Here is a 16,744-nt window from a genome sequence, read left to right on the forward strand (position 1 = left end):
GCTGAACCTTTATTATTATTTCAGTAAACCAAATGAATAAAAAAGTTATTACTATGTCTTCTTCCTTAAAAAAGCCTTGTCTGAGAAACATGCTAGACAAATTTTACACGCATAAATGACAGGCAGAATGGAAAACATGTTTAGTTTCTCTTATCTTTGGTTTTATCATTAACAACCTTACTTGAACTGTAGAAAACTGGTAGCCAGGCTCCCTCTAGTGAGGGCTGCACAGAAGCTTTTCGCCGTACTTCAGCCACCAGTTTTTTGGAGATGCCAGCCCATTTACCTGGAGTCAGCCCAGCCCCATCACAACTGCAGAAGTTGTTCTCACCAACTCCAGGCAGACACGCAGCGTGTTAACCCTTTGCTGACAATGAAGCCAGTAACTGCAGTGGATCATGTCACTGCTCTGCCCCTGCTGAAACACTGCCTGCGTTACTGGGTTGCATACACCAAATCTCAAGCTATGTCGAGGTTAGATCTTGAGAAGCAAGGCATCCAGCCACGTGAGAGAGAAGAGGAAGGCAGGCACACCACCGTATTTTCATCTTCTACTTTTCTGGGTGCACTAAACCAGTTTTGCCTCTAGATACCAGTAATGAGGTGATCCTGAGAAGATTTGCTATTGTCACTGATTCTGGGCATCAGAGCCCTAAAGGGAACGATGCCCTGGGGAAGTCAGCAAGGCCTTTGGGTTTGCATGGCGAGAGAAAACAGGAATGAACACTGAAGTCCCACCACAGTTTCTCAGGGGCACAGGAGGCAGCGCTAACTCTGTGAACATTTGACTGCAACATTGAGGAGTGGCTTTAAGGATCCAGCGTTGTCTCAAGCCGATCATTTACTGACCTCCTTTCCAGCAGAATGCTGTTGTAATCACAATGCCTTAGCCAGGCTGCTTCTCCCTTCCTATAAATGATTTATTTTGACATTAGGCCCTTTTCTACACAAAAACACTTCCAGATACAGAGCTGGAGATTTCTACTGACAGCTAAGGACTTGTATTTTAGGTCAAAGAAAGCAATTACATGCAGCACTCCCATCAGGGGCAACAGACACGCATGTGATGCAGAAGTGTTCAGCCTCCGTGCAGTCTGTACTTTCTCTGTAACATCCCATTTAATCCCCCCGAAAACACCCAACACTCAAGGAAGCAGTCGACAACCTTGCCGTGTAGCACTCAGAGAGGCTGTTTGCTTTAACTGCTGCACACAGCACTGGGAATGCAGGGAATTTTGGCAGAGTGGGAAGAGGAACAAGTTGTTATTTGGAAACATGAAAGGCGAATGCACTCATTACACATGATCTTAACCAGATGCACACGCCATGTCTAATCTGTGGCTAATGTTAAACGATTGGAGAGCTAAAATAACTTACTTTATTCTTGATTATCCTGTAATTTCTAAATTAGTTTCATGTAAGATATGCTTGAACTCTGTGCAGAATACTGTTACGCGTACTGCTACCACAACCCAGGGTACAAGATGCCTTGACTGTTAACACACGCAGTAGTTCAAACATGCAGAAAAGCTCACAGAGCTCTCTGAATAAATTCTGTTAAGAAAACAGGATTTACTGAGATTAATTCATTTATGGGACAGCATCTCTCCAGCCTACAGTACACACCATGCTCTAGCTTCTTTCTATCTATTCTGTTCACAAGAAGGCTCCTATAAGGAGCAGAGATGACGTTCTACTGTGATACATGGTTTCTGTTATATAAGTCAGAAATCTAATTATCATCAGTATTTCCTAAACATTGACTGTATGAAGAGTTAATCAATGATTTGTGGGAGAAGTCAAACAGCTGTGATGACCACATTAAAAAACAGTCCCGATTAGCTTGCTAGCCTCAAAACACCCTTGCAGAAAGCAGTGGGTACTTACAAAAGATTCATGTTCAGAAACATCTGCACACCAAACACGGTAGAGTACGTCAGAGCTCTGCTTCCAACCAAGTGCCTTAGCACTTGTTCCCAGCAGCCAGAGGAAAAGCCAAGAGGGAAGCCAATACTGTAAACCTCCCACATGGGCTGCTCATGAGAAACAATGCTCTTCTGCATTATTAAAAAACTTCATCTAACTGCGGCAGCACTAGACAACATTCAACTCAGCCAGCACTTTGTTTCATTTCATATAAAGCAGACCCTCTTTAGACTACAAAGACCGTAACAGAGTAACCTGTTATTGTCAGCTACCGTGACTAAAGCGAAATAGTCTTGAATGGGAAATTAACTTGAAACGCTTTTTAGAAAAGTGGCATACATCCCCCACCATAAAACAATGGCAAATCAAAACCTCACCCAGGGAACACATAAAGCGCAGGGTCATTTCCCTAGCTTGACTTGTAAGCAATTTTAAATGCTAAATCATATTCCTTCATCTCCCTAGAAGATCTGTAAATCGATCAATGCATTTTTAATGAGCTCCCTGTTGCAGTACAAACATCACACACAGCCACAATTAAAAATAGCCCTATTCTGTCTGAAAGATGACATTCTGTTTCTGCATTACTTACTATGTTTTAAATGAAACCTCCCCACTACCTCTCGATGAAAGGTACTACCCTGTTTGCAGCTATTACCAGAGAAAGATTTCAAAGAACCGCAGAGATGTCTGCAATTATTTTATATTAGTGCCATTAGTAATTTAAGCTTTTTTTTTTAAAAGTAGTCTGATTTTTAATAGCACCTAACATTGCTTTCTGAAAGCCACTCTGGGCTTGAGCTCTCCAGGTGGGCCCACGTCACTCTGAGAACCTTGGGGCTTTATGTCTTTCACTGTAAAGCACCTGCAATGGATTTGCACTTGGACAAGGGAGTTGCAAAGTTACACATGGAGACAGAAATTGTACCCATTAACGATACGCTTGCAGTTGCCATCACCACATCTTTACCTTCATATTACATGCTAATTCCATCAGCTTTTTTGCATTTTCTTCTGAGCGGTATCTCTTGGGCAGCTGTACACGGAAGAATTTTAAAGCCCCTTCAAAGTCAGTCAGTAACAAATCGTCCTTGGTAGTCTAGAGACAAGGAAAGAAAAACCAGTAACTGCAAAGCAGATCTTGTATAATTACTGAATTCCCAGAGACAATAGTGCAACAACAGTTTTGTAAAGCTCCATGAACATAACTACAACTTTCTGCAAATAGCGTTTGTTCCTATTTCTGCAACCTTCCATTTCCCCACCACTGCACCCTCAAAAGCTCCGTGCTGTACAGGGCATGCCAGACAACAACACATGTAATACAGGAAGTTGTTAGCTTTTTTTTTTTTTAAAAAAAAACATAATCTTTTTTTAACATGGATCTTATTTTTTTTATATCGTGCGTGATGATGCATAAAACACAATGTAACATTGGATACTCACTTTTAATAATCCCAGTGCAACATTAAAGATAACACTTATTCCCTGGAAAGAAAAATAATGACAAAAAATGAATTTCTCAGTATTTATAAGCCTGGATATTAATTTATTTGGTGGGGGTTTGTCTGGTTTCTGTGAAAAGAAGAACCAGGATACAAGTGTAACCTGGTGCTATATTAAATCAAAGGCCCAGAGAATGACTTTGCAAATAATTAGGAAAGTATCTTTACTGCAAAACAGCGTTTCAACACAGGTTTTATTGTCATCTCAGTAGTTTGAAATCCAGAAATGATGAAGGCCCTGTTGTGTACTTCATCTTTTACTGACTAGTTGGTCAGCTCAAGATCATTTATTTTCATATAGTAACTTCTGAAAACACTGGATTCAAATGCAGCAATATATATATATATATCTCTCATTATATTAAATTTGGGTATTACAAAATTGGGATAATTCGTGTAATGGAAAAAAAAAAGTGACTCACTTTAGGACAGAGCCCCACGTCATCTGTTTTGCCACTACTTGCTAGAAGTGTTTTATTTATATTGCCCAGTTAAATACAGTCTCTATAGTCAGTAGTAGCATACACCTTCCTAAGGGGTACCTTTGATAATCAAGACACATTGCTCATCTTATTTCAAGACTCTGTTTTTCTTTTTCCCACTAAGTTATTCTTCCACTATTACTTCAAAATGATAAAAACCCCCCTTAAAACTTCACTATGAACACATTTACTATTTATGATTCGAAAATGTGTTTCTAAACAAATAGAACTGATTTTCTTGATACCATCTGTTGCTTTCTATTACGTTGGCACATGGACAAAGCAAGCAGCAAAAAGATACAAAGGATAAGAACATGGACCAGGGGATTTATGAATGCTGAAACCCCTCAGGAAAGGAAATGCAGACAAATTGCCACTTCACAGTAACAACTGCAGATCAAACAAAGAATGGACACATAACATTAACCAGTGACTAAAAAAGCACATCATTAAATAACTCAAGGATGCTTTGGTACAAAATGTGATTTGTTCACTTATGTTAATAAGGTCTGACTCAAATTACACTACGTACCAGCACACTACCAAATATACTGTTCTAAACATGATTACATACAAAATCTCAATGTAAAGAATTTTGCTCTCTAAATGTATGCTGTGAAGTGTAAAGAGACTTCATGTTTCCAGGAGAAAGAGCTCCAAGCTTGTTAGATTACCAGCCTGAGAGTTAGCTGGACAATTTTACACGCCATGGTCTCCATGTAATAATATACTAGGACAAAAAAAGTTATCATTGCATATAGTACAATTTACAACAGAGGAAACCACGTATTTGTAAATTAACTCTCATCCCATGAGCACTGTACAGAATCCCCCACAGATCCAACAGTGTTATAAGAAACAGGAGATTATACTCTTTTATATAGATGTTGACTCCTAATTTATATCTTTAAAAAGCTGAGAACTCTTTTTCATTGCAGAAACATAACACTTCGACACAAAAATAATTATCGCGTGGCTAGCTCTGAAAGAACAGATAGTAACAAGGACACGATAGTGAGAAACTGTCAGAAGTTGCTAGCAGTACAAGTCTCCAGTTATAACACGTACCTCACATAAGAGTAAGTCAATAATATGGAAGACCATGTAGAGAGGGAATTTTGCAGTGAACAGGGTAAGGAACCACTGGGAAGCATACATGTGCGCTTCAAGGCTAATGTCCAGAAAGTGGTTATACAGATCAGGAATGTATTCCTAATAATAAAAAAAATACTGAAAGTTAATTACACTATTTTAGAACCATAGCTGAAATCTCAAAGTAACAGACATAAGTAGGGTAGAGTGACAATCAGTGCAGCAAGGTATGCTTCTGTATCCCCCCACAACATGCTAAAGGACCTTCTAAGGGTGCTGGGCTCACCCCGGCATGCATGCTCAGAAGGACGCTGTATCACATGCATGAGTGCCATCTCCGAGCTCTCACCTGGGCAGGAACCCAGCCAGCAGCTGCGCTGGCACTGCAGAGCCGCTCTGCGGCGTGCCTGCAGCGAGCTCAGACATCGCTGCTACGCCAGGCCACACGAGACCACTCCAACTGGTCAGACGTCTCTGCCTTCAAACTTACTGCACACAGCCAGTGGCATCAGGCTGGTCTCGAGCCAGCATTCTCTACTTTTAAAAAAAAACTCCAGTATGGATAGTCCTCACTCTTCATCCTTACTAAGAGGTCACAAACACTACTCATAAGATAAATTGCTATTTTTGAATTGCAGGCTCTGATCCATTCTGTTCACGCAAGTTTGAGCACCTACCTGCATGAGGCGCTCCAGCTGATAGAACTTGCAGTGCAAATCTTCAAAGTTTTGTTTGAAAAGTTCCCTGAGTCCATAATCAAACATGATTTTGACCAGAACACTGAAAGCTTGCTCCTCAGGCATCTGTGAGAGAGGAAACTGTATTTATCACAGAGCATTTACACCTTTTGTATCTGTTCCATTTGCCCTTACCTCCCTTCTCCTCCCTCTTAGAAAAAGGCCAAATTGTTACTACTTTTTAATCTGGCCATGTCCAGTTTAAAAGTAAACAAGAATATTAACACACAAAATGACATCTAGTGTTGCAAACGGCATTTCGCTCTTATTCTATGGAATAAACCACCTCTCAACCACCCAACTGAAAATACATCTTTCAGACATCAAGACCAAAGCAGTTTCTTGGTGTCTTTATTCCAAACCATGTCAGAAGCAGAATCCTACAGATTTTGAACAGCCTAACCCCTGGTCACCTACGTAACTAAGACAGAAACAGTATTACTAGAGGATGTTAAACAGGATCTTTCCCTTATTCTTCATGGTATATTTACCTTTTTAAATGACATTATTACATTTGATGTTTATTTATTAGATGGCACGAATAGAGACCAGTAAACTGCTAACTAAAGTTCCACATATCACAGCTCAGTATTGGTTTGGGAAAGCTCAACATCCCTTTCCTGCCAAAAACTGAAGAAGCACTCATCATGGCTCATCAGTGTTTAGACATTTTTCCCTGACATCAAAATTCAGTTTTCGTATTTCCATATGAAAGTCTGACTTCAGGTCAATCACTTGTTCCCGTAAAGGACAGAACATTCATCTCAAGTATCCTATTATTAATCTGCAGATGGAGTTTGTTAAGACCGAAAACTTTACTGAGACATTCCAAACTGGTAGTGAAGGACTCACAGAAACTTAATTTCCTTTTCTGCAACATTTCTTTTTAATATTTATCTCCCCTAGCAGCCACACTCCAAAGGCTGACTTCAAAGAGAATCAAGTAAAACGAAACTTACTTGAAATTTAGCCTTTTTAAATGCATACATTATTCCCAGAAGCAACAGCTATTGTTAAAGAGAGAACTCTAGAATAACTCATGGTTCATTCTTGACAGTGAATCTCTCTAATGAAATGGATATTAAAAACAATGGACACACGAGACAATGAAAAAGCTAAAAGCAAGCACGTATGTTTCAGTAAAAGCATTCAGTTCTCCTACCAGAAAGTACCACCCTTCTTGATCTGATTCAGAGTAGTAATGAAGAATCAATTGCTCATCAAGTAACTATTTCAGATTACAGTTACATAGAACTAAAAGGTTGTTATCATTAATCATTTGGCTTTTGTTTCAAAAGAATGGAGTTTACAATCTCTTCTACATCCTCCACTGACTTCACATTACGGAAAATACTCCACTGAAGACCAGACTTCCTCTTCCACTGAAAACTGCGGAGAAGTCTTCATCCTTAGTTCTGCCTGGTAGCAACAATCACTAAAAAGCAGCTGGGGAAAAGAAACCTCAAAACACTACTGGCCTTAGGAACTCTGTTCAGTTTCAACTACCCGTGCTGGCAATCGGAACACTGATAAAAAGCAGACATTACTTTAAAAAAGAACAGTCTATAAATAATTTGCACAGATTTCTAATCCGCTTATATTTCCCAAGCATGAGTGAATCTAAAACTTTTGCTTCTGATATACAGTAACCATAAATCTCTCTCGCTTCTGAACATACAAGCAATTAAAGGATATTAATCTGACATCACTTCTACCAACAACAATTAAGTTTAAAAAAAGCACTAATTCAGTATTTAAAAAAAAATTAAAATATCGTTGTGTCCTTCACTAACCTCTAAACCCAAGACGCAAAGGCCTACAGTACAACAGCCCACGTAAGGCAGCACATTGTTCAAAGCACTCAGACCTAATAAACTGACAGCCCATCAATGTCATAAGTACAATTCTGTGTATACAAGACATACAGCAATTACCATCCATACTTCTGACTGATACCAATAGAAACGCCTTCTAAAAAGCTTAAATGTGACCTTGAAACCCTTTAACAGAAACACTTAGTGTTGTCTTACACGCAAATTCCATGCCTGCTAGTGATCACGAGTACAAGCCTGCAGAGTCTCAAACGGAACACAGTGGAATGAACGCTGACTGTAGACAAGACTCATTCCTAATACCGCAGTAAATTTTAAACAAGGTACTCTTCTCTGTCTAAAATCACATTATTATTGACCGACATTTAAGTGGGTATGTGGCCTGCAACCCTACTAGTTCAGGAGTTATCAACATTTGTTCTAGGCAAGTGGAGCAATATTTATTCTTAAGCTTAAAACAAATGGGAGAAAAACCACCACTTACATGTAGAAGCAGCACAGCAGCAAGAAACGATTGGCCTTGACAGTAGCCAATCTCTTCATCATAGACAGAATAGGCCTAAAAAAAGAATCAAGACTTTACAGCGTATCTGTCTTCAACTACAAACACAAAGAAAACAAAACACCGCATCAAACATAGCTCCATAAAATGTTTGCGGGGTGCATCAGTTACCATTCCAATGAAGGGATGATCTGTATGAAAATCACACTGATATACAGTGGCAGGTTACAGTGCCACACCAAGACTGCTGCAGCCTATTAAACCACTTATCTGAGTACTTTTACCTCTAAACAGGTGCTACAGGGACATTGGGAAGAGGGAGAAACACTAGGAACACAAAAGAAAGTGTCCTGGAAGCTTAAAACATTCCAGTTGAGACAACTGAATACAGCAACAAGCTGTCCTTTTTTGCTAATTTCTTCCTTTTAATAAGCAACTGCAGTGCCTGCCTATGGCTTTGTAACATTCACGGGAGGTACGTAGTTATCTCCAGTTTTAAAGACAATGATGTATGACAACAGCAGCTTATGGCATACATTACACGTAAAGGACACACCCAACATCAGCACATTTCTTTTTCAAAAGGCAACATCAGCGTGGTTTCCTGCACGCGTCTCTAGCTTTTACAACACAACTTAGACAATACCGACAAGTAGGGAGCATGCTGCAGCCAAAGGTGAGCTGCTCTTGATCAGTATGGAATTAGCCCTCATCTTCATCACAGCGTATAGTTTGGCCGGCTTGATCCAGGCTGACACATCTGGAATCACGTGAAGTCTCTGTACCGAACACCTTAGCGTTCAGGAATCCAGAAGGGCTTATTGCTTCAGGTCTCCTATCTGAAGGGCACTACAAACTGCTGAACATCTACAGTGAAGAACCAGACTGAGCCTAGTGCCAGAGCCTGTCTCCACAACGCGGTTAACTGTAATATTAAAGTGTTCTTCTCAGGTAACAGTTACTTCTGTTCATGATCTTAAAGACAAGTTACCAAAACCAGTCAAGAAGAATTTAAAGAATACCTTGCATATTTTGTACAGGGAGTCCTGGCCATCTCCCCCAGTATCTTTAAAATAATCATGCGCAGGGAACGTTCGATTGATGTCTCGGGTGATAGCACTGTCTTGTGGAGACTCCTATTAGAAAAGAAAAAAGAAATGTAAATTACAACACATCAAAAGAATATAAATTACAATATGCTAGGACTGAGAGTTAGGAGATTGGCACTGTGTTCTGTGCACTGTTCTAAATTTAACCAAATACAATCTACTCAACCAGAACAGACTGCCTGCAGGCTGGCAGATCCAGATCACAATCTTGATAGATTTGGTTACCTAAGCACATCTGGGAACGGTCAGTGAGTGGCAGAAAAAGCACACACACACACACAAGTGTTCCAGGACATTGCAATGCAGACAGCAGCCTTCGCTGGGAGGCTTCTGAACGCAAATACTGCCCAGTCACATTTCTTTCATCTTGCAACAGTGGAGAGCTACAGTCGATTGTAAGCAGCTGCGTGCTGTGGTCCAGAATTCCATCCCTTAGTTTGAGCTAGAGAAACCACTCTTCATCCCCGCCACAGAATTAGACAATAGAAAAGCATAAAACTGAGCACGAGCCCAGGACAGACAGCATTGTATAGTAAACCATAATATACTGCAGGGACAGTCGCCTATACGAGCTGGGCATTTCAGCATGAGGAAGATGGAACTTTGTTCTCTACACTGCTCTGGTGCAATCAGTTTCAGATGCCTTCGACATTTGGAAAGCTGAACGATAACAGCATTCAACTAAGAAAACCAGTAAATGTGAACAATGGGCTGAAAAGACCAACTGGAAGAAGCACCAAGCAAGTCTGCATCAACTCCGCCCAGCTTACATCTGAGTGATTTAAACACCAACATTTCAGATTTTGTACGGATGTGTCTCACCATGATGTCTTGTACCTTTCGAGGCAGTCATGACCCAGCAGTTATCTAGCTGATTACTATAACCATTGCTATTACCCAAATTGCTGAAATAAAACAGAAACAAAAGCCCCCTGTTTGTCCTTAGGGATTTCTTTTTGTCTACAATTGGTCCCTTTGTCCACTATTAAAAAGACAACTTTCCTGGGCAGCTAACAAGAGCAAGAGCTCCTTGATAGTGGTAATCGTCTGAAAAGATGCCACGATAATCATTAAGCAACCATTGCTAACGGCAGTGTCAAAGGCTCCCTTGTTAGGTGGCTTCCCTGGCAATGCCTGAACACACAAATAACAGAGCCAGTCGTCTTCACGTGTGAGATTACCATGTCACAGTGCCCAGGTTAACACTGCAAACATACCAGATGCTCTGCGGAAGCAAAGCAGAAGAGATGGTTTATTTTTAAAAGAAGTTTTACTATATCCAAATATCCCATGCTTCTGTTAGACGAATGGAAAAAAGGTTAGAAGTAAACCAGTAAAAAAGTACATGATGCAATCAGTGTGAAGATCATTAAATACAGCTTTTAGTTGATCTTTTCTTCACAAAACGATTTTGCAAAACAGAACAAAATTACCACAGCGTGCTTGATTTTCTCTTCTGATTTTAATCCAAGGTTAATGCTCCTCTCTGTGGCTTAATACAGACATTTCATTAGGAAAGCATTACACTGCTATTAGATTCAAAGTTATTGGATTGTTTTGGAAATTATATCAAATGTACTGTTCAGCATTTCAATTTGATAATAATTAACAAGCCAGAGAGGTCCGTCTCATTATAAGGAAATTGGAAGCAAACAAAATCCAATGCTAAATAAATTTCATATAAATATAAGCCTTTCAAGTCAAAGACAAGTAAGAGAATGGCTGGCTGTTAGCTTCAGCCACCTTTGCAAGTAGAGGAAAGGCAATGGTCAGAAACAATTCTGAAAACTTTAAAGCATGTGAAATGGTCTTAGTGATAACTTCCAGCTTCTTAAAAGTTTGCAAGACTGAATTACAGTAAAGTACTCTGCTTTGCAAGACCATGGGTTCTGTTCACTGCTAACAGCAACCTGTGGTACCAAACAGGCGGGTTTCCTGAGTGCTACCTGTGTTCTGCTGCAATGGCAAGATAATCCTAAATCCACTTGCCTTTTAATCCACTTATTAAATAGCAGAGACCAAAGCATCTGGTTGGAAACTCTGAGGATAGGCTTCTCAAACAAATCACTCATTATGGCCAAAGAGAACTAATTAGTGGTCTCTCTCTGGCTTTGCGTGACTTGTTCAGCACTCGACTCCTATGTCTCAGTACAATTCTTCAAGTAATCTGTAACGCTAGTTCCTGCAGCTGAAACATAGCTTGGGGAGAGAAAAATTAACGGAAATGATAAGGTTTAAAAATGTTTTTCAAACCGTGGCTTTGAATTCTCCCCATTAGAACAAACTGCTGTAATCCAAGCATTGTGTAACCTTTTCTTTACTCCTATTTTTATACCTTGCTGTGAGAATTGGCTCAATGGGCAATTTCTCATGCTTTCAGGGGACTGGGAACTGAAGGAAACCCTTCTGAACCCACACCCTTCGCAAACTGGGATTGAAAAATAGAAAGCTAAGAATGACAGGAAGAAAAAGAAAGTAATAAACCAGAATGGAAAACAGCCATGAGAACCGAGGCGAGTGTAGTGAAGATTAGAATTCTCACAACAAGTTTGCTGCTCCGAAGGAAAGCAGGAAAATGTAGGTGCTCAATCTATGAACATACCCTTCCTCCCCCTCTTCCATGCACTTTAAAATACTAGTGGAGTTATACTGAAACCTCCACCTCCAGTTGATTTGAAAAGAAACTATGTCAGTAATTATGGAAACCAGGACGCAGTCCAGTAGATAAAAGCTCATCTATTGTATCAGCCTGTCTATAAAAGCATATTGGTTCCCACCTTGTAAACTGGACACACTTAAAAAGACATTTTCCTTGTATTTTCGTGATCTTCCGGGGACCATCCCAGGATCTGCAAACCGTATCATGCAATTACAACCTCGATCAATGTCTTCAGACTGAGACTGTGTTACTTTAGAAGCTTTTTCTGTAGCTTAAGCCACAATTAAAAGACACAGAAGAGCTGGAGTTCCTAGTACCTCTTCATGGGGCTAATCTACTTGCAGTTTTCAGCAGGTCAGGTTTATTCTACCTAATCGCCTACATAAACCCAAGAGGATGAAGAAGCAGCAGCAAAGAATTGCTGAAGGGACAAGATCTGCGATGAAAAAAAATCTGAAAGCAGCAATCTCCAGAGAAGCAGAGGAAGATGCCTGTTGGAAATGGCTTGCCACCCAAAGATCAACTCCTGTCTCACCAGGCTACTGGAGAAATCCGATGGGGGCATAAAACATAAAGCCTTTACCTAGACACAGGCTGACTTCAAAAACGACGTTAAGAATGGAAAAATGGGGAGGTCCAAACTTTAGATTCCCCCCTCTCCCCACCCCCAGAATGATTCAAAATCTGGAAGTTTACTCACTGGGGTGAGTTACCCGACACATCCACCACAAAAAACACACTCGGCTTGATTCTCACTCTTGCCACAATGGGATCGATTTTCACATGGCAATTGTTTCTTAGGAAGGTCCCACTGCCTTTGCAAGGATTCTGTAACACGGTCAGAGATTACTGCGAGAAGGGTCTGGAGACCCCACTGAGCAGTGGAATTTTACCTGCTTTGCCCAGGGTCAGATCAGCACATGGCATGTGTTCTCAAGCCACGCAAGAGGGCAACAAGCCAGCTGACAGCTTTCAGCAGTTGCAATGAGCAGAAAAAGCCAAAAATCTCAGAAACTTTCATGGGCAGCAACAAGGGTAATATTACATGACGGGGCTAAGCTATTTTGAGCAGATCTGTACATTTTAAGCACATCCGGAAATATTAAAAGGTCTTTCGATAGCTATTTTCAACGTCAATAGGATACTGTGTCACCAGGTCTCTTTTGCAGGTTGGTGGCGTTCCCAAGTTCACTTTGAACAAGCCGTATCTACACTGGCTTTTACACAGAGTGCATTTCCTGCGTTTGGCATCGAGCAAAGCGCTGTGAGGAGGTTTGGGTAAGAATTACACCTGTTACTGAGACCTTAAGGAAGTACCACAAAATCCACTTTCAAAGCAACGTACCTTGTTAACTTCTCACAAGAAACGCTGCCCGCAGAATGTGTTACCTGGAGTTAGCACTTACCAAGGACATTCTTAAATAAATAGTGTTTGTGGGGAAAAAATGAACAATTTAGACAAATTCAGAATGGTCAAAGAGCTGCAATTTGATACAATAGTGCATTGATACAGCATACTTTCAGTCCAAATATGGCAATATAGTTCAATTCTAAAAATAAAAGTGAATCCCTTGTGATATCCAGCCCTTTCGCTGTGTTCGTTTCCTTTTAGGGCTCAAGTTTCCCACAGGAAAATTATAGAGAGGAGTTTGCCTACAGTGCCCTACATCATGTATGGATGAAGCATAAACACAAAACGCACGCTGGAAGGTTTTCCTGCTCTTGGCCATTACGTACAAGCCAGAACTATTTAGAGCAATCAAGATAAGAGGAAAAAATCCCACCCACTCCCAAACGAACACACCTTTATCAGCACAGTTACATAAAAGTCATCCAAGACACGACGTGAAAACATGTGACGTATCATTTATTTCTTAAATGTATTTATGATCCATTCAGACCTTTCAAATAAAGTGTACAAGTGCATTTCAGAATAAAAAACTACACTCTTCACACAGCTCTGTAGAACACTACATTTCATCAAGAAACTTGAAGCAAAAACTTCCTATTAAACCACCCATGCATCCTTTGGCTACAATAATATCACTGATCAACAAGTACTGCTATTCAATTCTGAGTTTCCCTTTAAAGAGAAGGAGCATCCTAAAATATGCTACCCCTTCCAGAGACCTCTCTTTAAAGAGAGAATATTAAATAACTTAGCTAGGCTTTTAGGCAAAACAGTAAGGCTACTTAGTACTGTTGATGCATGATCCATATATTTGGAGAACAGGCAATCCTAGGCTATGTGAAATGCGTCAACAGCCCTTGAAATTTTAGTAGTATCAAGATTACATCAATCCAGAACAAATGGCAGACAAAAATGTAACCAGTGGAACAATCACTGAAAAATGTGCAGTTTCTCTTAGGATGGGAAGTGCTGATAACAGATTCAGAAAAAGTGTTTATAAAATTCGCTAAGAACCACATTGACATTCTTAAAATTACATATTGTACAGAGCCCTAAACTGTGTGACCGTAGAGCTGCTGCCGTGTTAAAATGCTTGGTTTAAAATACATGTATACACATACACATGTAAAATACGTATCTGTATGTATTTTAAACCAAGCAATTTAACACAGCAGTAGCTCTACGGTCACACAGGATACATATATATATATATCTCTATGTATGTTCATCTACAGCAAAAAGGAAACAAGCCAAGAGATGTGTGACACAGCTGGGGTACAGATCATCTCAAAGGGAATAACACATTTCTTTGAGTTTTAATAGCTCATAGCAAAATCACCTCTTGGAAATAATTATGCAAAGATTTAGAATCAGATATTTACATGCTTCTGATTTATCTAGTTCCATTTAATATTTAAAAATATGCAAGTATTACTTTAAATCACTAACATTTGTCATTTTTGGCTCAACTGTAGTTTTTCTTATTATTAGTCTTAGTTGAAAAATCAGCTACAGAAATGTCTGTTAAAACGATGGGGTAGAAGTACCCCTCTCCCCTGTATTTTAACAACAATTCTGAGTTGGCACAAAATACGTAATTCTGGAGCCACAACAACTCTTCCTCGGCTGCCTTGCGTATCAGAACACCCATCTTCACCATCTCCCCCTTCCCTTGCAGAGTACAAAACCGAGCAAACCCAGGCAGCCATGAGGAACCCAGGACTGACGCCCTGATACTCCCCGTTGTGTCAGAATTACACACAGCATTAGAGAGTCTCAAGGGTCGGATCTGCTCTAATTCACCTGTTTGCTTTTCTAATCTGCTTTGGTGGATTTTTTTTTATTTTTTTTTTTGCCATAGTTCTTCATAGCAGGGGTTTCACACTCACACCTCTTTCTCATCTTTTAATACAAGACAATTTCCAGCATTAAAAGGTGCAGAAAGTTCTGACAAACACACATACACATTCTTACCTGTGATTTTGTCTATTCTTGGCCTTTTCACTGACACAGGAAAAAACTACCAGTTGTAACACTACTCGTGTAAGGAGCTGGACTGTCTCCCGAACAGAACTCCTCGTAAAGACCCTCTGACAAATGTCAAATCTGCACAGAACACACTGAAATAACCTCACCAGTGGCTTCTGCTGTCCCAGTTACTGGGAAGGCGCAAGGAGACAGGTGGGACACAAGGAAAAGCGAGCTTCCTTTAAAGTAAGGTTGCTCCACTGTACGTCGTTCAGCAAAGCAACCTACAAGCACATGCACGTGTAGCCTCCCATGCTTGCAGTTTAATTGTAAACAGCATGTGGAAAAAAAAAACCAATTAAAAAAGGTACTAATACAATTTTGAAATCCCTGAAGAAAAGACATACCCACGAGTATTAAGAACAGTAAAAAAGCTCATCATTAGCAACTGCAAACTCATTTCCATCCTGTTGCATTCATTAGAGGAATACAAAATTGAATCTAGTGTTTACATGCTAGAATTACAATAGAAACTAGGTTTCAAAGGTTACATATGGAGAGAAATTTATCAGCATAGGAACTTGCAAAACACTGTGCTGTACAGCATTTCTAAAGACAAAAGTCTGAAGACAATATATGCAATTGCAAATCCTTTCAGACAGTTCAAAAGCGTGGCCGGAGGTAATGCTGCTTCCTGTTATCTGAAAGGATTAACTGCACCATTATTTTTAGTAGGTTTTAATGACAACAATTTATCCTCAAGAAATACCTAACCCCTCAAAAACCGAGGTGATCAGAAACATACAGGTACCTTACAGCCCTCAGGGGTTTATTTCTTTGTACACTAAACATCAATTCCTTTGACAGCATCTACAGAAAATGTTTTAAAAAATGTTTTTATGAAATACTTTTAATACTCAGTAATGCTAATATTTAAAAATACTTCACAGTGTGGTACTAATGTAACTTCATAAAACGAGCAACTCGAGTTAGCTAAAGCTCAAAGCCTTACATTATATTAAAATAGTCCAAAGATTTCACACACGCACAAAATCACTACCACTATAAATATACCTAAACCACTTTAGTGCAAAGTCTGGTTTTGCTTCCCCTGACAAATCCCTCTAAATTCCTGCCAGCATATTAAAACGTCATCCTTTACTAATCTAATTATTGATTTTCAAGAATTCATTTACAGTTGAAATCCCAGAAGAACTTTTTTCAATTTACCATAAAAGTAATGACTTGGTTTATTAAGCATTTGATTGCTTGTATCACGTGATCTTCGTAACATTTAAGAATGACTCGCATATGCACAGCAAGAGTTGAGTTCATCTTTACAAGGAGTTACTTGAATTTATTTAACTTTTTTAATTAAAGGATCTCCAGTAATGACCATCAGAGAGAAGCCAAGGCTTTGAATTACAAAATTGCTATCCTCATCTTACAAATTCATAAAAAGAAAGAAGTCAGAACAACAAGTTCGGACTGCCTTCCCCCTGCCCAGCCACCCCAGGCTGC

At 39.7% G+C, this 16,744-nt stretch overlaps 1 protein-coding gene across 2 annotated transcripts in view; it reads right to left on the minus strand.

Annotated features, from left to right (window-relative positions):
* RABGAP1 (RAB GTPase activating protein 1) overlaps positions 1-16,744 on the minus strand; it is a 74,421-nt gene that overhangs the window by 9,886 nt on the left and 47,791 nt on the right. For both annotated transcript variants that reach the window (XM_009648826.2, XM_035888581.1), the window contains exons 14-19: positions 9,099-9,212; positions 8,059-8,133; positions 5,683-5,808; positions 4,982-5,125; positions 3,373-3,414; positions 2,897-3,025 (exon numbers count right to left, since the gene is read on the minus strand). In XM_009648826.2, the coding sequence (XP_009647121.1) occupies positions 2,897-3,025; positions 3,373-3,414; positions 4,982-5,125; positions 5,683-5,808; positions 8,059-8,133; positions 9,099-9,212 (630 nt within the window). The remainder of the gene's footprint in view (positions 1-2,896; positions 3,026-3,372; positions 3,415-4,981; positions 5,126-5,682; positions 5,809-8,058; positions 8,134-9,098; positions 9,213-16,744) is intronic.

The sequence above is a fragment of the Egretta garzetta genome, unplaced genomic scaffold, assembly GCF_000687185.1.
Source record: "Egretta garzetta isolate BGI_Z169 unplaced genomic scaffold, ASM68718v1 scaffold211, whole genome shotgun sequence".
Taxonomy (NCBI): domain Eukaryota; kingdom Metazoa; phylum Chordata; class Aves; order Pelecaniformes; family Ardeidae; genus Egretta; species Egretta garzetta.